General features: G+C 45.8%; 1 protein-coding gene across 2 annotated transcripts in view; it reads right to left on the reverse strand.

Moving 5' to 3' along the window:
* Positions 1 to 21,217, reverse strand: part of LOC116938262 (uncharacterized) — a 226,427-nt gene that overhangs the window by 180,214 nt on the left and 24,996 nt on the right. For both annotated transcript variants that reach the window (XM_076053902.1, XM_076053864.1), the window contains exons 4-5: positions 18,248 to 18,360; positions 16,162 to 16,284 (exon numbers count right to left, since the gene is read on the reverse strand). In XM_076053902.1, coding sequence (XP_075910017.1) covers positions 16,162 to 16,284; positions 18,248 to 18,360 — 236 coding nt within the window. The remainder of the gene's footprint in view (positions 1 to 16,161; positions 16,285 to 18,247; positions 18,361 to 21,217) is intronic.

The raw sequence follows: 21,217 nt of genomic DNA on the forward strand, positions 1-21,217 counted from the left end.
ACTACTCACTGTGTCACTACTCACTGTGTGTCACTACTCGCTGTGTCACTAATCGCTGTGTGTCACTACTCACTGTGTGTGTCACTAGTCACTGTGTCACTACTCACTGTGTGTCACTTCTCGCTGTGTCACTACTAACTGTGTCACCACTCGCTGTGTGTCACTACTCACGCTGTGTGTCACTACTCACTCTGTGTCACTACTCACTCTGTCACTACTCACTCCGTGTGTCACTACTCACTCTGTGTCACTACTCACTCTGTGTGTCACTACTCACTGTGTGTGTGTGTCACTATTCACTCTGTCACTACTCACTCTGTGTGTCACTACTCACTCTGTGTGTCACTACTCTGTGTCACTACTCACTCTGTGTGTCACTACTCACTCTGTGTGTCACTACTCTGTGTGTCACTACTCACTGTGTCACTACTCACTGTGTGTGTGTCACTACTCACGCTGTGTCACTACTCACTCTGTGTTACTACTCACTGTGGTGTGTCACTACTCACTGTGTGTCACTACTTACTCTGTGTGTCACTACTCTGTGTGTGTCACTACTCACTCTGTGTGTCACTACTCACTCTGTCACTACTCACTCTGTGTGTCACTATTCTGTGTGTTACTACTCACTCTGTGTCACTACTCTCACTGTGTCACTACTCTCACTGTATTCTTAGCTCTTTCGGTAAAGTCACGTTGAAGGGAAACAATAAAATAATAAAAAAAATATATAACAATATATGAATTACTGCAGTCACGAAAGCTTTAAATCAAAATTTGTACTCACACCGTGTCACTACTCTCACGGTGTCACTACTGTTTGTCAGTACTCACTCTGTGTCACCACTCACTCTGTGTGTCACTACTTGCTGTGTCACTACTCACTGTGTGTCACTACTCACTGTGTGTCACTACTCACTGTGTGTCACTACTCACTGTGTGTCACTACTCACTGTGTGTCACTACTCACTGTGTCACTACTCACTGTGTCACTACTCACTGTGTCACTACTCACTGTGTGTCACTACTCGCTGTGTGTCACCACTCACTGTGTGTCACTACTCACTGTGTGTCACTAGTCACTGTGTCACTAGTCACTGTGTCACTACTCTGTGTGTCACTAGTCACTGTGTGTCACTACTCACTGTGTATCACTACTCACTCTGTGTGTCACTACTCACTCTGTGTGTCACTACTCACTGTGTGTCACTACTCACTGTGTGTCACTACTCACTGTGTGTCACTACTCACTGTGTCACTACTCACTGTGTGTCACTACTCACTGTGTGTCACTACTCACTGTGTGTCACTACTCACTGTGTCACTACTCACTGTGTCACTACTCACTGTGTGTCACTACTCGCTGTGTGTCACCACTCACTGTGTGTCACTACTCACTGTGTGTCACTAGTCACTGTGTCACTAGTCACTGTGTGTCACTACTCTGTGTGTCACTAGTCACTGTGTGTCACTACTCACTGTGTATCACTACTCACTCTGTGTGTCACTACTCACTCTGTGTGTCACTACTCTGTGTGTCACTACTCACTGTGTGTCACTACTCACTGTGTGTCACTACTCACTGTGTCACTACTCGCTGTGTGTCACTACTCACTGTGTGTCACTACTCGCTGTGTCACTACTCACTCTGTGTGTCACTACTTACTGTGTGTCACTACTCACTGTGTCACTACTCGCTGTGTGTCACTACTCACTGTGTGTCACTACTCACTGTGTGTCACTACTCACTGTGTCACTACTCACTGTGTCACTACTCACTCTGTGTGTCACTACTCACTGTGTCACTACTCACTCTGTGTGTCACTACTCACTCTGTGTGTCACTACTCACTCTGTGTGTCACTACTCTGTGTGTCCGTACTGTCACATCAATACCATCACTGTGTCAGTCCCATCAGTGTGTCAGTACAGTACTATGTCAGCAATCTCACTGTGCCACCGTCAATACACTCACTGTGTCAGTACTCACTCTCTGTGTCAGTACTCACTGTGTCACTACTTACTTTGTGTTTCACTATTCACTGTGTCACTACTCTCTGTGTCACCAATCAGTCACTACCCACTTTGTCACTACTCACCATGTGTGTCAGTACTCATTCTGTATCACTACTCACTATGTAACTACTTTGTGTCACTACTCACCGCGTCACTACTCACTGTGTTATTATTGTGCCACTACTCTCTGTGTCACTATTCACTGTGTCACTACTCACTGTTACTACTCTGTCACTACTCTGTCTGTGTCACTACTCACTGCGTCACTACTCTCTCTGTGTGTCACTACTCACTGCGTCACTACTCTCTCTGTGTGTTACTACTCACTATCACTGCTCACAATGTTACTACTCACTATCACTGCTCACTATGTGTGTCACTTCTCATTCTGTATCACTCCCCACTTTGTCACTACTGAGCGTCACTACTCAGTGTCACTACTCACTGTGTGTCACAACCCACTGTGTGTCACTACTCTGTGTACATACTCAGTGTCACTACTCACTGTGTGACTACTCAGTGTCACCACCCACTGTGTGACTACTCACTGTGTGTCACTACTGTGTATCAGTACTATGTGTACATACTCAATGTCACTACTCACTGTGTCACTACTGTATCACTACTCAGTGTCACTACTCACTGTGTCACTACTCAGTGTCACAACCCACTGTGTCACTACTCACTGTCACTACTCACTCCGAGTGTCACTACTCACTCTGTGTCAGTTCTTACTGTGTGTCACTACTCACTTTCACTACTCTGTGTCAGTACTCTATCACTACTCACTTTGTGTGTGTCACTACTCACTCTGTGTCACTACTCACTCTGTGTCACTACTCTCTCTGTGTGTCACTACTCACTCTGTGTCACTACTCTCTCTGTGTATCAATACTCACTATCACTGTTCACTGGCACTACTCATTCTGTATCACTACGCACTGTGTAACTACTTTGTGTCACTACTCAGTGTCACTACTCACTGTGTGCCACTACTCTGTCACTACTCACTCTGTACATACTGTCACTACTAACTCTGTCAGTGCTTACTGTGTCAGTACTTACTGTGTGTCCATACAGTCATGTCAATACTGTCACTGTGTCAGTCCCATCAGTGTGTCAGTACAGTACTGTGTCAGCAATCTCAATGTGTCACTGTCAATACACTCACTGTGCCATTACTTGCACTGTCTCATTACTCACGTTGCGTCAGCACTCTCACTGTGTCACTAGTCACTCTGTGTCAGTACTTAGTGTGTCAGTACTCCAACTGCGCATGAGTACTCACTGTGTGTCAGTACTCTCATTGAGTGTCAGTACTCTCACTGTGTGTCAGTACTCTCACTGTCAGTACGCGCACTGTGTCAGTACTCTCACTGTGCCAGTACTCACACTGTATCAGCGCTCTCACTGTGTGTCATTACCCTCACTGTGTGTCAGTACTCTCACTGTGTGTCATTACCCTCACTGTGTGTCAGTACTCTCACTGTGTGTCAGCACTCTCACTGTGTCAGTACTCAGATTGTGTCAGTACTCACTGTGTCAGTACTCTCACTGTGTCAGTACTCTCACTGTGTGTCAGTACTCTCGCTGTGTGTCAGTACTCTCACTGTGTGTCAGTACACTCACTGTGTCAGTACTCTCACTGTGTGTCAGTACTCTCGCTGTGTGTCAGTACTCTCACTGTGTGTCAGTACACTCACTGTGTCAGTACTCTCACTGACTGTCAGTACTCTCACTGTGTCAGTACTCTCACTGTGTCAGTACTCACACTGTGTCAGTACTCTCACTGTGTCAGTACTCTCACTGTGTGTCAGTACTCTCACTGACTGTCAGTACTCTCACTGACTGTCAGTATCCTCACTGTGTGTCATTACTCCCACTGTGTCAGTACTCTCACTGTGTCATTACCCTCACTGTGTGTCAGTACTCAGATTGTGTCAGTACAGGTAGACCTCTACTTACGATGGAGATGCGTTATGACGACCCCATCTTAAGTCTAAAATATCGTAAGTCGAAGATGGCCTGGCCTAGCCTACCCAGGAGTCTTAAAGAATGGTGATAATTTAACAAAACAGCAATTTACAGTACCGTACTGTATAAACTATATACTGTATGCATTTATTAATTACAATACTGTATTGCACAGTAAAATGTAAAGTAAAAAAACAAGGTAAATTCTTAGCCTACCTATATGAACTGCAATTTTATCTAAAGTTTTCTCATGAAACAATCCTCTCTGCTATAAAAACTTTGAACATGCATTGAACGTATCGTATCATGGTAACCCTAAAGCTACGTGTCATACATGCACTGAACGTATCGTAACGTATCATATTTCACTGTACTCACCACGATTCCTCGTACGCTGCTGCGTGTGCCTGCCGCGCGAAATTTAAAATATTTTACAATTTTGTCGTATCGCTATCGTAAGATCGAAATATCGTAAGTCGGGGACCATTGTAACTCGGGGACTATCTGTACACTAATTATGTGTCAGTCCTCGGTTTATCTGAACTCCTATTATGCGTCATCACTCTTTGCCAGTACTCACTGGGTGTCAATGCTCACTGTGTCATGACTCAATGTGTCGCTACTCACCCGGAACACTGAAACCAGTCCCCTGGCTCCCTGTTCTGGTGAACATTCTGCCACCAATAATCCACAGAGACGTTGCGCAAACTGCAAGGCAGTTTCCACGTTTTCTTGCCAACGACAACCACCGACCCATCAACCAAGACCTCAACAATGTTACTCGTTACCAAATCAAGTCCCGATCGTCCTTCTGGGATCGCACTGCTCTCTCCATCCTAGAATCTCACCCAGATCCAGAACAATTCCGGTGAACAGATGGAACAATGTGGACATCTATGTACTGTGTTGAACTTCTTTCGCAACGTATGTAGCCAGTCATGCTAATCGGAAGTGCCGGTGCTAATTGGATATCCAAAATAAACAACTCATTTGAGACCCAAACATCACACCACCCGGCTTTGACAATTGTCCTTGAAGACACTGGTGAAACATTTCACTGCTTCATCTCCTTCGTAAATGTAAAACTAAAGACAAGTCACAGTGTGACTGTGGCCATGCAACCCAAACTAAGAACTACAAAGTAAACCAGTGGTTCTCAGCTGGGGGTACGCGGACCCCAGGGGGTACGTGAGGTGATGTGTAAATGTGTGAAATTATATCATACACGAGAGTTTTTGGTGAATAATCACGTCTGATTCTGCCAATATAAAATAATGACACAATTTAAATCCATATGGTAACCTATAACGATATACAATACCTTTCTAAACTCACTGATTGTAAACAATGTGGTTTCCAAGAGTAGCCAGCGAGCGTGAACAAACTATGTCATGCATGCAGAGCGTCTGATAATTGTTTATTCCCTTGCAGTTACCAGCTCGTTAGGACACCTCACAAAATTGACGATTGGTTAAAATGCGCTACCAGCAGCAATAAAGACAATAACAGCGACAAAGAAGCCGAAACGACAAAAAAGGTGAACACTGACCCCACAAAATTCAGCCAATTTCGCGAAGAATATTCCATGTTTGGATTTACTTCCACGACCTCCGATCCTCCTCAACCTCTCTCTACGCTTCCCGTGCAGACAGATTGTGGCTCACAAGAGCATGAAGCCGGCCCATCTGTAACGTCATCTCAACAGGAAACACCAATGATGCCTTAAGTCTTTAAGCCAGCTGAGTTGGTTTCAGAGAAAGCTCTCCCACTTCAGGTCGTGTCAATTAACGATGAAAACAGCCTCAACAACATCAGCCAGAGCACTTGAGGCGTCTCATGCAGTGGCGTTGTTTGTAGCTGACGATCTCATGTTGCCCACAGCCGTCGTGCTTAGAGACCAGGCCTGACACAAGAGACCAGGCCTGACAAAAGAGACCAGGCCTGATACAAGAGACCAGGCTTGACACAAGAGACCAGGCCTGACACAAGAGACCAGGCCTGACACAAGAGACCAGGCCTGATACAAGAGACCAGGCTTGACACAAGAGACCAGGCCTGACACAAGAGACCAGGCCTGACACAAGAGACCAGGCCTGACACAAGAGACCAGGCTTGACACAAGAGACCAGGCCTGACACAAGAGACCAGGCCTGACACAAGAGACCAGGCTTGACACAAGAGACCAGGCCTGACACAAGAGACCAGGCCTGACACAAGAGACCAGGCCTGACACAAGAGACCAGGCTTGACGCAAGAGACCAGGCCTGACACAAGAGACCAGGCCTGACAGAAGAGACCAGACTTGACACAAGAGACCAGGCCTGACACAAGAGACCAGGCTTGACACAAGAGACCAGGCTTGACACAAGAGACCAGGCCTGACACAAGAGACCAGGCTTGACACAAGAGACCAGGCCTGACACAAGAGACCAGGCCTGACACAAGAGACCAGGCTTGACACAAGAGACCAGGCTTGACACAAGAGACCAGGCCTGACACAAGAGACCAGGCCTGACACAAGAGACCAGGCCTGACACAAGAGACCAGGCTTGACACAAAAGCAGCGGACGCATTTAAGAGCGTTCCTTTGTCACGTGACACAGTGTCATGAAGGATGGATGACATGGCCACCGATGCTGTCGATCAAGTCGTGGAAAAACTTAAAATGGGTAATTAATTTGCCCTCCAGCTCGATGAGTCTACAGGTATCAGTGGGGAGGCACAGCTGGTTGCATGTGTACGATACAGGGACATTGACGACATTTGTCAGCATGTCCCCTGTTGCAAGAGTGTAAAGGGGACTACAACCAGAGAGGACATTCTTCACATAGTCCACCACTTTATCTCTGAACACGGTCTGAGCTGCAGTCCATGGACCCAGGTTTGTGTTGACGTGGCCGCGTCAAAGACTGGCCGGGTGAGAGGAGTCGCAGCACGGATTAGGAATGAAAATCGCGGTGTGCAGTGGACCCACTGCATGATACATGGGGAAGCGTTGGCCTCCAAAAACAATGAGTTCTGATTTGCATGCAGTATTAAATGACGCTGTTAAAGTAATCAATTCGGTCAAGTCAAAGCCACTGAATGCTCAACTGTTTTGCAAGCTGTGTGAAACCATGGGATCTGAACACGAGCAACGATGACTTTACACAGAGGGGCACTGGCTGTCTAGAGGGAGAATACTGAACAGGCTTGGAACTGCGAGCTGAAGTGCACGGCTTTCTGTCAGAGCTTACATCTCCATTGGTCACCATGCTTCAAACACTAAATAGCGAGTACAACTAGCCTGTCTTGCAGATGTATTCATCAAGCTGTGTGTCAGCGCTCTCACTGTGTGTCAGTAATGTCACTGTTTGTCACTACTCACTGTGTGTCAGTACTCATTGTGTCAGTACTCAAACTTTATGTCAGTACTGGTATTATTACTCACTCTGTCAATACTCACGCTCTCAATACTCACTGTGTGTCAGTACTCATACTTTTACTGAGTCAGTACTCTCTGGGTTCGTACTCGCTGTGAGTCAGCAGGGTTACTTTGTCAGTGCTCACACTGTGCCAGTACTCTTGTTTCATTACTCTCACTGTGTCAGTGCTCACACTGTGTCAGTACTCACACTGGCAGTACTCTCACTGTGTCAGTACTCATTGTGTGTCAATACTCTCTCTGGGTTCGTACTCGCTGTGAGTTGGCACAATTACTGTGATCACTGCTCACACTGTGCCAGTACTTTTGTTTCATTACTCTCACTGTGTGGCAGTAGCTCTCCCATTGTTTCAGTACTCACCGTGTGTCATTACTTTCACTGTCATTACTCTCATTGTGTGTCAGTACTCTCACTGAGTCAGCACGACCACTGTGTGTCAGTACTCACTGTGTCAATACTCACACTGTCACTACTCACTGTATTTCAGTACTCTCTGGGTACGTACTCGATGTGAGTCAGCACGATTACTGTGTCATTGCTCACACTGTGCCAGTACTCTGTTTCATTACTCTCACTGTGCACCAGTACTCAGTCACGCTGTGTGTGAGCTCTCTCGCTTTGCAAGTCGATGTTGATTTGTGATACGGCGGTGATGGTCGAGTGTAGCCAGCTGAAGCTACAACAACAGCTACAGCAACAGCAGCAGCTACAACAACAGCAGCTACAACAGCAGCTATAACAACAGCAGCTATAACAGCAGCAGCTACAACAACAGCAGCTACAACAACAACAGCAGCAGCTACAACAACAGCAGCAGCTACAACAACAGCAGCAGCTATAACAACAACAGCAGTGTGCCAGAGAAGGCGCTCACGGTCCTTGAGGAATATGGCACAGCGAGCACACGGAGTACGTGGCGGTCGTAAATGACTCACTGTGGTGTGTCACTACTCTGTGTAATTACTCTGTAACTACTCACTCTGTGTATGTACTCACTGTGTCAATACTCACTCTGTGTGTCAGTACTCACTGTGTACGTACTGTCACGACTCACTCTGTGTCACTGCTCACTGTGTCACTACTGACTGTGTTACTACTCTCTCTGTCACTACTCAGTCTGTGTCACTGTGTGTCACTACTCACTGTGTCACTACTCAGTACAAATTCACTGTGTCACTACTCTCTCTGTGTTACTACTCACTGTCACTACTCAGTTTCACTACTCACTGTGTTTGTCACTTCTCACTATGTGTCACTACTCACTGTCACTACTCAATCTGTGTGGCACTACCCACACTGTGTCACTACTCTGCGTCACTACTCTGCACATACTCACTGTCACTACTCAATCTGTGTGTCACTACTATGTGTCACTATGTGTACACTCACTGTGTCACTACTCTGTGTCAGTACTCATTCTGTGTGACTAACTCTGCGTACATACTCACTGTGTCACAACTCACTGTGTCACTACTCTGTCAGTACTCTGTGTGTGTCACTACTCACTCTGTGTCACAACTCACTGTGTGTGTCACTACTCACTATGTCCCTGCTCTATACATTAGAGGCCGACCGAAATTCGGTTTCGGCGCCGAAAGTTGGCAAATGGCCACTTTCGGCATAGTTTCGGTTTCTGCCAAAAGTCAATTTTTAACTCTCGGTCTGGTTTCGGTTTCGGCCGAAACTGATATTGACTTTCGGTCGTCAACCGAAGATCTATTTTTAGAATATAACGCTCGTGCTACATCTTTCACTGCCTAGCGGCCGGTCAGTCGGCGCTAGGCAATCCTATGCGATAGGCTGCAAACACAACAACCGCCATTCGCCACTAAGTGGCGGTGACGTCACCACGACGCTTGTGCCAGGCTATGTGCACCCTGAGGCCACGTGAAGTGTCGAACGCCCGTTGGCAGGAGGTCACGGGGCAGACCCAGGTGCCACGGGTCGACTGACTGAGATGAGTGGCTGATGCACCACCTGTGCCCCCTATTGTGGCAACCTGCTGTGCTTTAGCCACCCGGCGCTCCGCTCGTTGTTGTGAGCGTCGCTCCTCCGCCCTCCGTTGTTGTTGGAGGGCGACTGCCTCCAACTGCCCAGTAGCGTCCTTCACGAGCCTCCTCCACAGAGGCCGATCTTGACACCGCTGGTACCAGTCATCGGCAAGTCCACTCAGCTCCACGTCCTCCTGTACCACATCACTCCATCTCTTCTCTAGCCCGTGCCGCGCCCGCTTAGCCCCCTCAATCCGGCCGAACAAAAGCTGTTTCGGCATGCGGTCGCTGGGCATGTGGGCTACATGACCCAGCCATCGCAGCCTTCCCCGCCGGAGGAGCTCACCGATGGGACCTTGCCCAGATCTTTCAAGGATTTGTGAGCTCCTCACACAATCCAGTCTGGTTAAACCCAGGATGGATCGTAGGCAGGCCAGCCTAAATGTTTCTAACCGGCGAAGATGTTCCATTAGGGGGGTCCACGTTTCGCAAGCGTAGAGAAGGAAGGGAATGACCGTGGCCGAGAAGACCTGAAGCTTAGTGCGGAGCGACAGACCAGGTAGCTTCCACACAGCGTTACGCAACCGATGAAAAGATATTGAGGCTCGACTGATTCGGAGTGAGACCTCTGCTGTTAAACTGGAGCCAGTCATAAGCACACTGCCCAGGTATGGGAAACTCTCCACTCTCTCCACAACTGCCCCATCACCAATTGGGAGTTGTGGGGGTGGAGTGTCCGATGGTACAAAATACCCAGGCAGGTGCTTAGTTTTGGTGGGGCTGATGCTAAGGCCCCACCTCTTAGTGGCACGCTCCATTCTCAGCAGCAGCGTCTCCAACTCCTCCTCTGAATGAGCAGCTATTACCAAATCATCAGCATACATAACGTGGTTGAACAATAGGGAGCCATCCCTTGACCGCACCCGGGCATCGATCAGCCTCCCATTATATCTGTACCATATGGAGATTCCCCCGGTACAGCTATTGAAGGCTTCACGAACTACGTGGTCAAAATAGATGTTAAATAATGTGGGAGCCAGAGGACATCCCTGTCGCACCCCAAGGTGTACACGTACACACACACGTACACACGTACACACAAACACACGTCAGCAGCAGCAGCTTGAGAGCGAGGTTACAGCCGCAACCATGGTCTGCTGTCAACAGACGGCAGCCTGCATCTGCAGCCGTGGGTGGAGTCTCTTTGGCAGGACGACAACAAAGTGTCTCTGTTGTCTGTTCCAAGCCGCCTGCCCGCCTTGGCTTATGTGTTGCGTTCGCTTCAGTCTACACGCATGTTGATACCGAGATTCGAAGTCTGACAATATTGATATTCAGTTAGTTAATAAATCCGTAGCGAATTAGTGATAACGAAATTACGAATCTGAGTGAAGTAGAAAATTTAAGTTAATAAACGGAGCAGTCAATCACTAAAGTCGATTCTGATGCCAGCAAGGCGCCGCAACCTGCTGGGCGAGAATGCGGAAAAACTGGTATTTCTTCACTACAACATTCGTTTGTTTGGATATACTTACTAAGTAAGTAACGCCTAAAGATTTGATATTTAGCGACTCTTACTGCAGGCTTTGAATGATTAGTTCTAGATTTATTTTTGTATTAATGTAGCATTGCATCATGACATATTTCATAAATCTTGTGTTCGGTAACTTCGGTTATATACCTTTCTGTTTCGGTTTCGGCCGAAAGTGGAGTTAAACTCTCGGTTTCGGCTTCGGTTTCAGCCGAAAGTCATTTTTTTACTTTTGGTCTGGTTTTGATTTCGGCTGAAACCAGAAATTCAGTTTCGGTCGGCCTCTACTGTACATACTGTTTCACTACTCTGTGTACATACTTACTGTGTCACTACTCACTGTATGTCACTACTCATTCTGTATCACTGCTCAACGTGTAACAACTTTGTGTCACTACTCACTGCAGTACTACTATGTACACTCACTCCGTCACTACTCACTCCGTGTGTCACTACTCGGTGTGTCACTACTGTGTGCACTCAGTGTCACTACTCTATGTGAGTACTCTGTCACTACTCACTGTGTACATACTCAGTGTCACTACTGTGCCACTACTCTGTACATAGTGTCACTACTCACTGTGTCACTACTGTGTGTCAGTACTGTGTCACGACTCACTGTGTTACTACTCTGTCACTACTCACTGTGTCACTACTCACTGTCACTACTCAATATGTGTGTCACTACTCTGTGTATATACTCAGTGTCACTACTCACTCCGTGTGTCACTACTGTGTCAGTACGCACTCTGTATGTTACTACTCACTATGTGTGTCACTACTCACTGTGTCACTACTTTGTGTGTCACGTCTCACTGTGTGCCACTGCTCACTATGTGTGTTACTACTCACTGTCACTATTCAGTGTCACTGCTCACTCCGTGTGTCACTACTGTGTGTCACTACACTGTGTTACAACACTGTGCACATTAATGTATCACTACTCACTGTGTGTTAGTACTGTTACTGTGTCACTACTCACTGTTTAACAGTACTGTTACTGTGTCACTACTCACTGTGTGTTAGTACTGTCACTGTGTGTCACAGAGATCCTCTGCTGTAGCAGACGGACAGAAAATATGGCATCTGTGCAGGACCGCCCTTTCCTGAAACCACATTGGGGCTCCCGCAAGCCTCTCCTCAGCGTGCCTGGCAAGGCGATGTTGAATAATCCTTGCCAAGACCTTTCCCGGCACACTGAGGAGTTAGATGCCCCTGTAGTTGTTACAGCCCGTGCAGTCCCCCTTCTTAAAGAGGGGGACAACCAGGGCATCCTTCCAATCCTGCGGAATCTATCCAGTGGTCCAGACTGTTGTTACATCTCTGCTTTATTTACCTGGTCAAGGCCTATGATACCATCAGTAGGCCTGGACTCTGGGTTATTCTTCATGCTTTCAGAGTCCCTCACTCTCTTCTCACAATCATTAAGAAATAGGAATAGGTTTTACCCTTTTAACTGGCACAAAAACTGACACCTTTATTCAAGACATCATGTTTGCAATAACCACAACACAAGCAGTCAAAATGCAAACAAAAAAGCCAACTCTGATAATAATATGCACTGTCCTTGAATTTGATTGGTCCACACCCGAGACAGCTTTTCTTAGAGCCTAGTCTCCATTGGTGTTGGACAAGAAGAGGCCAAAAGGCGTACAACTCAAAAACAGCGCACTATCAGAGTATTGAGGACTCGGGGTGAGCATTTACATTATGAGACCTCCTTTGCCAGAAACAAGATATAGGAATAGGTTTTACCCTTTTAACTGGCACAAAAACTGACACCTTTATTCAAGACATCATGTTTGCAATAACCACAACACAAGCAGTCAAAATGCAAACAAAAAAGACAACTCTGATAATAATATGCACTGTCCTTGAATTTGATTGGTCCACACCCGAGACAGCTTTTCTTAGAGCCTAGTCTCCATTGGTGTTGGACCAGAAGATGCCAAAAGGCGTACAACTCAAAAACAGCGCACTATCAGAGTATTGAGGGCTCGGGGTGAGCATTTACATTATGAGACCTCCTTTGCCAGAAACAAGATATAGGAATAGGTTTTACCCTTTTAACTGGCACAAAAACTGACACCTTTATTCAAGACATCATGTTTGCAATAACCACAACACAAGCAGTCAAAATGCAAACAAAAAAGACAACTCTGATAATAATATGCACTGTCCTTGAATTTGATTGGTCCACACCCGAGACAGCTTTTCTTAGAGCCTAGTCTCCATTGGTGTTGGACCAGAAGACGCCAAAAGGCGTACAACTCAAAATCATTAAGAACCTTCATGACGGTGAGCGGGCCCGGGTAAAACTATGTGGCTGCGAGTCGAAGCCATTCCCTGTTCACCTTGGGGTGCAACAGGCATGTCCTCTGGCTCCCACATTATTTAATATCTATCTCGACCACGTAGTTCATGAAGCCTTCGATGGCTGTACCGGAGGAATTTCTATCTGGTACAGATACAATGGGAGGCTGATTGAGGCCCAGGTGTGGTCAAGGCATTGCTCCCTATTGGTCAACCATGTTACGTATGCCGATGATCTGGTAATTGCTGCTCGCTCAGAGGAGAAGTTGGAGGTGCTGCTGCTGAACCTGGAGCGTGCCACTAAAAGGTGAGGCCTTACCATCAGCCCCAGCACAACTAAGCACCTGCCTGGGTATTTTGTACCATCAGATTCTCCACCCCCACAACTCCCAATTGGTGATGGGGCAGTTGTAGAGAGAGTGGAGAGTTCCCCATACCTGGGCAGTGTGCTGATGACAAGCTCCAGTTTGACAGCAGAGGTCTCACTCCGAATCAGTCGAGCGGCATTATCTTTTCATCGGTTGCATAATGCCACAGTCATGCCCTCACTTCTCTATGCTTGAGAAACGTGGACCCCCCTAATGGAGCATCTTCGCCGATTAGAAACGTTTAAGCTGGCCTGCCTATGATCCATCCTGGGTTTAAGCAGGCTGAATTGTGAGGAGCTCACAAATCCTTGAAAGATCTGGACATTGTCCCATTGGTGAGCTCCTCCGGCAAGCAAGGCTACGTTGGCTGGGTCATGTAACCCGCATGCCCAGCTACCACATGCCTAAACAGCTTTTGTTTGGCCGAACAGAGGGGGTTAGACAGGCGCGCCATAGGCTAGAGTAGAGATGGAGTGATGTGGTACAAGAGGATGTGGAGCTAAGTGGATTTCATGATGACTGGTACCAGCAGTGTCAAGATTGACCTCTGTGGAGGAGGCTCGTGAAGGACGCTACTGGGCAGTTGGAGGCAATCGCCCTCCAACAATAACGGAGGGGCAGAGGAGCGACACAACAACGAGCGGAGCGCCGGGCGGCTAAAACACAGCAAGTTGTCACAGTAGGGGGCACAGGTGGTGCATTGGTCAGTCATCTCAGTCAGTCGACCCATGGCACCTGGGTCTGCCCCGTGACCTCCTGGCATTCAAAACTTCACGTGGCCTCAACGTGCACATAGCCTGGCACAAGCGCCGTGATGACATCACCACCACTTAGTGGCGAATGGCGGTTGTTTTGTGTCAGTACTTTCACTGTCAAAACTCACTGTGTCAGTACTGCCACTGTATGTCACTACTCACTTTGCGTCAGTGCTCACACTCAATTCTCACTGTGTGTCAGTACTGACACTATATCAGTACTCTCGCTGTGTCAGTACTCACTGTAAGTACTGGCGCTCTGTGAGAGTGAGTACTCTCACTGTGTGTAAGTACTCACTGTGTAAGTACTGGTGCTCAGTGAGAGTGAGTACTCTCACTGTGTGTAAGTAGTCACACTGTGTGTGAGCTCTCTCGCTGTTCAAGTCGATGTTGACTTGTCACACGGCGGATGATGGTCCCGTATAGCCAGCAGCAGCTACAACTACAACAGCTACAACAACAACAGCAGCTACAACATTAGAAGCAGCTACAACAACAGCAGCTACAACAACAGCAGGAGCTACAACTACAACAGCAGCAGCTACAACAACAGCAGCATCAGCTACAACAGCAGCTAAAACAACAACAGCAGCTACAACTACAACAGCAGCAACTACAACAACAGCAGCAACTACAACAGCAGCTACAACAACAGCAGCAGAAGCTACAACAGCAGCAGCTACAACAAGAACAGCAGAGCAGCTACAACAACAGCAGCGTCCCAGAGAAGCACTCATGGTCCTTGAGGATTATGGCACAGCGAGCACACGGAGTAGGTGGTGGTCGTAAACGCAACACTGTGGTGTGTCACTACTCTCACTGTGTACGTACTCACTGTATCACTACTCACTCGGTGTGTCAGTGCACCCACTGTGTGAGTACTTACTGTGTCAGTATTCTCACTGTGTGCAAACATTGTGTGCCACTTCTCAGTGTGTGCCAGGTCTAACTGTGTCAATACTGTTACACTGGCAGTACTCACACAGTATGTAAGCTCTATCGCTGTGTAAGTTGATGTTAATTTGTGACATGAATGATCCCATGTAGCTAGTTACCCAGCTGTTTTACACAGGAAATCCGTGGTGCTGCACGAGCCACAGCAGCAACAACACCACCAACGTTGTAGAGAATGCATACATGGCCCTTAAGGAATATGGCACAACTAGCACACAGGGTATTAACAAAATACACACTGTCAATACTCTTACTCTGTGTCAGCACTCTGTGTCAATACTTTAATTGTGTGTTATTCCTCACAATGTGTCAGTATTCAGTGTTTCAGTACTCACACAGTGTGCTAATACTGTGTCATTACTCACCCTATTTGTCAGCTCTCTCACTGTCAGTACTCACTGTGCCAATACTCTGTGTGCCTCTACCAGGTGAAGGTGCCTTGCAGCCACTCTGTGGGATGGGGCCACGCTCGCCGCGTGCCGTCGTACAGAGCCCTGGGAGCTGCGGCTCCCGCCACTCACACTCCACGCTCGCGTGAAGCCCTGACACTGAGAGCAGTCTCTCCCTCTCCTCTATGAACAAGTCTCGTACTCACTGTGTGAGCCTCACCTATAAAGACATTGCTGATACACATGGCTGCACCTATATTGCACGTTATAATTTAGTGCATACTGGTCACTCGCTGTAATCACCATATACCCAACAACACACAGTGTCTAGTATTTATGCGTTGGACACAGATTGCACATGGACTGCAGAGGAGGCCCCGGCTCAGTGACGCCATCATATCAAAGATGCAAGAATATGGGTCTGATGGTGCGGGTGTGGTTCTCACTCAGTTCTGGGGTGAGAACATACTGCGTAATGTTCCCAACACTCCACTCCATGACTCTCTGTAGGGAGTCGGAGACACTTGAGCCATCCGGGGAGAGTGATGTCAGCATCTTCATGAAGAGCTCTGGGAGATGAGATTACTAATCAACAGAAAGTCAACATCATGCACAATATTTCTGCCTCCATTATATAAACATTAAACAGAGATGTCCGATTACAAATTTGTAACAATTAAGATACGTAATAAGTACGTAATGTATTTACATCAGCAAATGGTTTTCTATCCCTATATGTGATAAAAATAATAACCTGATGCAATAGCTTCATAAACTTCCCTTACAACACACAATAGACAAGTTATATTGGCACAACTGTCCACGGTTTTGTAAACAGAAGCTGCAGTGCCTGTGCTACTGCAGGACCTCATAGCTGCACTGCACTTGGACCATTTCCGTTTTTCTCTTACTACCAATCTGGAGGGAAACATCCGCTAACGTAAGCACCTTGGGTAGCTGCATGTGTCAGGTGACTTGACACGTGGTGCAGCGTGCTCCGCTCTCGGCTCACAGGCAGCGCAACTGTCGCTCACACTGTGCATGAGCTGTATTGTGTCCCAATGGCCGCGGTGCTACTCGTAGTGGAACCAGCACTGCAGGACTATGCAGGGTAAGTGGGGAGAGGCACTCACTGAATGCCAAATCAAATAGCATAAGCTTTGTAACTGATCAAGCAATTCCAACTATTCAAATACTGTACATTGCAGAAGTAACTGATAAACTAGCCAGATTTTTGGAAAAAAAACATCTAAGATTTGGCACGATACCTAAAATAAAAAAAAATAATATCTATTACAGAAACTATCAACAAAAGATTACCGGATTAATTTATCCTGTGGCAATGCTATGTTGGCCAGACAGGACGAATGATCAGCATGAGACTAAAATAACAGGAAAGGAATATAAAATAGTCCCAGATAAAACTTTTGGCAGTGACAGATGACGTTTGCCAACAAGGACACTCAATTGAATTTGATAATGTTGAAGTTCTGTGCAAAACTAGTTATTACTGGCCAAGAAAAATTCGAAAATCTATCAAAATTGAGAAAAATATAAATAATTTTAACCATTCTGATCGCTACAGGCTTAGTGCTAATTGTAAGAAAATTATAAATGTACTGTTTGACTGCATGTCTATACAGGTCAACATACGTTGATGGTGATTAACTGTGAGCAGACAATAACAAGTATTGCGATTTCTTGTACCCAAAAATGCAGGATGTACATGCATGGTGTGCATGCATAATGTGCAGACATAATGTATGTTTATTACCCTATGAATAACACAAATAATAATGGATATCCATTGTAATATATGCATACATTAACCTACCCCCGGGCCTTCGCATCTGATTGGCTCACAAGTAACGACATCACATGTATTCCTCGAAGACCGAAACAGGAGGTTTTCTCCACAACTCTGTCGCCTGATGATGCTAGTTGTAATTACTGGTGAAACGTAGTACTCGAATTGTAGATGTGGGTTTACTCCCCAATACACCAGTGTGCTGTACTAGTAACAAATTGGAATGTTTTGTTTACGTGATAAACCTTACTAAATGGGTGTGTCTGGTGATGGCGGGTTTAATGATACATTTATATTTACGCGATCTAACCCAAAAACTTTATTATGGATATTGGTCGCGAAAGCCTATGTGTTAAATTTCCTTCTCTGTTCTCTAGGATAAAGTTTAATAAAAAACTGTCATGTTCATATCAAACATGTATTGCATTCCAAACTCGCACCTTTGATAAAATAAAAAAGCCACGGATGTTGGTGCTGAGAATTAGAATCTGAGTTACAGCTCTTGGAAGCGGCAAGGCTGCAGTTAAGAACAAGGAGCAGCAGTTTTCTAATCAGAATAGTGGGGCCTTATTATATACCAGCGTACTGACCTGTTGGGACCAAACATATCTAACCAAACTGGAACTTCATGGTCAAGGTGTAAAGGTCAAATCATCAAGGCTTCAAATGTAAGTTTGTAATTTAATGATACAAGTTGTGTTGTGCAAAGAGGAGTATCTACGCACCTGCACCCCCCTCCTTGTGGAAGGTTGTTGCTAGGACGAGGAGCTCCTCCTTGTTGTATGGATCTTGAAAGCTCAATAGCCTCAGCAGGGTTGGGACGGTGGAATTGTCAAACCTAGAATACAAGAAGCACAATTTAAGATTAGAGTTACTTTGGTTTTTAAACGCAAGAAAATGCTGATATACACATTAAATCATACAGAAACATAATGTATGTGTATTCAGCATGTATATATTGCTGTGTTTCAATAAAAATATTCTCATTAACTATCACATCTACTCGCGCTACGTGTGAATAGTCTGATATTTTAACGTGGGAAAAAAATATCAGAATGTAACCAGATTGTAGAATATAAATGAAAACCAGAAACAAAAATTGGAATTAAACGCTAATTTCCACAAACGAAACCTGAAGCTAAATTCTAGAGCAGAAAAAATAGTGTTTTAACTGATAAAGAAAATTGGGCATCAAAAGGGAAATTAGCTGCAATCCCTTGGTTATGACCAGAGCAGGGGCAGGGCCACAGGGGGGCTGGGGGGGCTCAGCCCCCCCTGAAATTTTGGGAAAGTCGGTCATCAGGATAACCGGATATCCGGCTACTGCAAAATTCTGGCTGCCACCCTGCAGGCTGCTTGAGCGGGAGCCTTTCGAACTTATCGAACGTATTAGCCACATCAGCGGCTCCGACCTATTAATAAACTCCGCACGTCCACCACGGCCTGCTGGAACAATCGGGATTCGGATTCACTCTGTGAGCAGCAGCGGGCTGACAGGCTGACATCACAATGCGACTAACAAAAACTCTGTTTGACTATTTTTCACCTTCAGTGCCTGAGCCTCAACATGTGCCAGAGCCAGATCCAAAAATTGGTTCGGAAAGCGATAAAGAAAGTGATCAGCCAGGAAGTGAGCTGGAGGATTTGCAGCAAGATTCTGAAGAAGAAAAGGCAGAGGAGTCTGCGCCTGTGTCATCGGGTCCGTCGTCACATGATAATGGAAAATCTCCTGCTCGCAAAAAGAGTCGGTCGTCTCGAGATGACCGCGGTGCTATGGTGACTATGGAACGAGATCCAGGTAAACGCTAGCCAATTTCAGATTACGAACTGGATGAACGTGATAGCGCGCGACATGCATACCTGCAATCCGGTCCTCATCAACCTGACTTGTAGTCATATCCCAGGACCAAGTACACCCAGAATGCTCAGCCTCGTTAATTCTCTAAGAGCTGGTTCAAGAATGAGCACTGCGAACAATGGTTGGAGTATTCTCCAATGACTGACAAGGTGTACTGCGTATATTGCTACCTATTCGCCAAGCCCAAAAATGACGCCAGCACCGATGTGTTCATTCTTGACGGGTACAACAACTGGAAATCGTGTGTGGAGAAGTCGAAGGGAATAGCGAAGCATATCGGTGTAGTGAACAGCGTTCATAACAAAGCACGTCAGTCAGCGAAGTTGATGCTCGACAAGAAGGGACATCGCCAATATATTTGAACAGATCGATGCCTCCGAGAAGAAAATCCTGGCTCCGCCCCTGGACCAGAGAATTGAAAAAAAATTTAACCGGAGTAAAACCCCGGTTTTAAAAGCATTTTTTTCGAAATGAAAACAAAATCATATTTTTATTTTGCTCCGGAATTAAATCCCTAAAATGGATTCAGTAAATGGAACAAAACCATTTTCAAAATAAATTAATATTACACTTTGCAGCTTGGATGGTAAAAACTTTTTCAAATAAAGGCGCTAATCCCAAAGCCAATGAATATATATCCTGCAGAAATCCGATGAGCTATGAAGCTCTTTTTCACAGATTTCCAGTAGTTTCACAGATGTCCAGTAGATCTCCACGATATTGTCGTGTGAGGTCGCAAAGAATCCAAACTATTTTATTAATCTCTCATACACTAATGCACACTCACCACATTGTAGCGTTATCTATCACAACAGCTGCTCTACTTAGTGGTAATAGCAGCCCCATGGTTCGCTTGCTTTGACAGCGACCCTGCCTACTGGAAGGGCGGTATAACATTGGGCAATTCCCACCCAAGGTGAAGAAGTTATGATTCACTGTCTCAAATATGAGACAATCAGATTTGAAAGAGCACCAAATGGAGCAGGATTGAGGACATTGGGAGGAGCAGAGTTGAGCCAAAGGAAAGGGATAGAGGGGCTTCATGAACGAAGCAAATCGGGTCGGGTTTTCCGATTACAATGTTTTTGGAGGATTCCAGAATAGATTCCTGATCCAGGACTTCAGGATACCAATTATGATTATGTATTCGATTCCAATCCCCCTTTATAATTTAGTGTATTATTGCTGGATTAAAAATTAAAGAATCAAATTATTAAAACGAACTATATACGGAAACAAAATAAGCATTAACTTAAGGTTCTGAAAATTTAGTGGTACCTGAATGTTAACCAAATATTGTTTCAGGATATCTACATGTAAATACTTTATTATTTCCAGACATTGGGGGTCTAAAATGCTTACAAAAACAAAATAAGGCAGAGAGACCGAGGCAGAATAAGCACACGTCAGCGGACAGGTGTGTTTTTTTAAGTGACGAGCACTGCTTGGCTCAGTGTATGTCGCTCTCATTGATTGAGCGAATGTAAAAAAAATGGTGGTGGGTGGATTTCCTCAGTGCTGCGTATTCTCACCCATAAGCGCTTTTTTGTTTGTCTTACATTTTTTCCGCTTATCATTTTTTTGCACTCTGCACATTCCTGACAATTAAATCGTTATATTCTAGTTAATACTGAAGCAAAATACCTCAACAAAATCTGATCAACTTCTTTTTACTAAAGAAAAGTTGATTTGAAGCTTTCCTGACTGCAGGAATCCATACTCTTTGGTTCTTTCAGTAAAGTCACGTAGTAGGTATAAAATAAAATAAATCACGACGTTTCGGGCGCAACACAAGCGTCCGTCATCAGGTGGGAAAGCATGGTCTGCTGCTGAGGCA

The sequence above is a fragment of the Petromyzon marinus genome, chromosome 1 (genome assembly GCF_048934315.1).
Source record: "Petromyzon marinus isolate PM22_M1 ecotype Great Lakes invasive population chromosome 1, UKy_Petmar_22M1.pri1.0, whole genome shotgun sequence".
Classification (NCBI taxonomy): domain Eukaryota; kingdom Metazoa; phylum Chordata; class Hyperoartia; order Petromyzontiformes; family Petromyzontidae; genus Petromyzon; species Petromyzon marinus.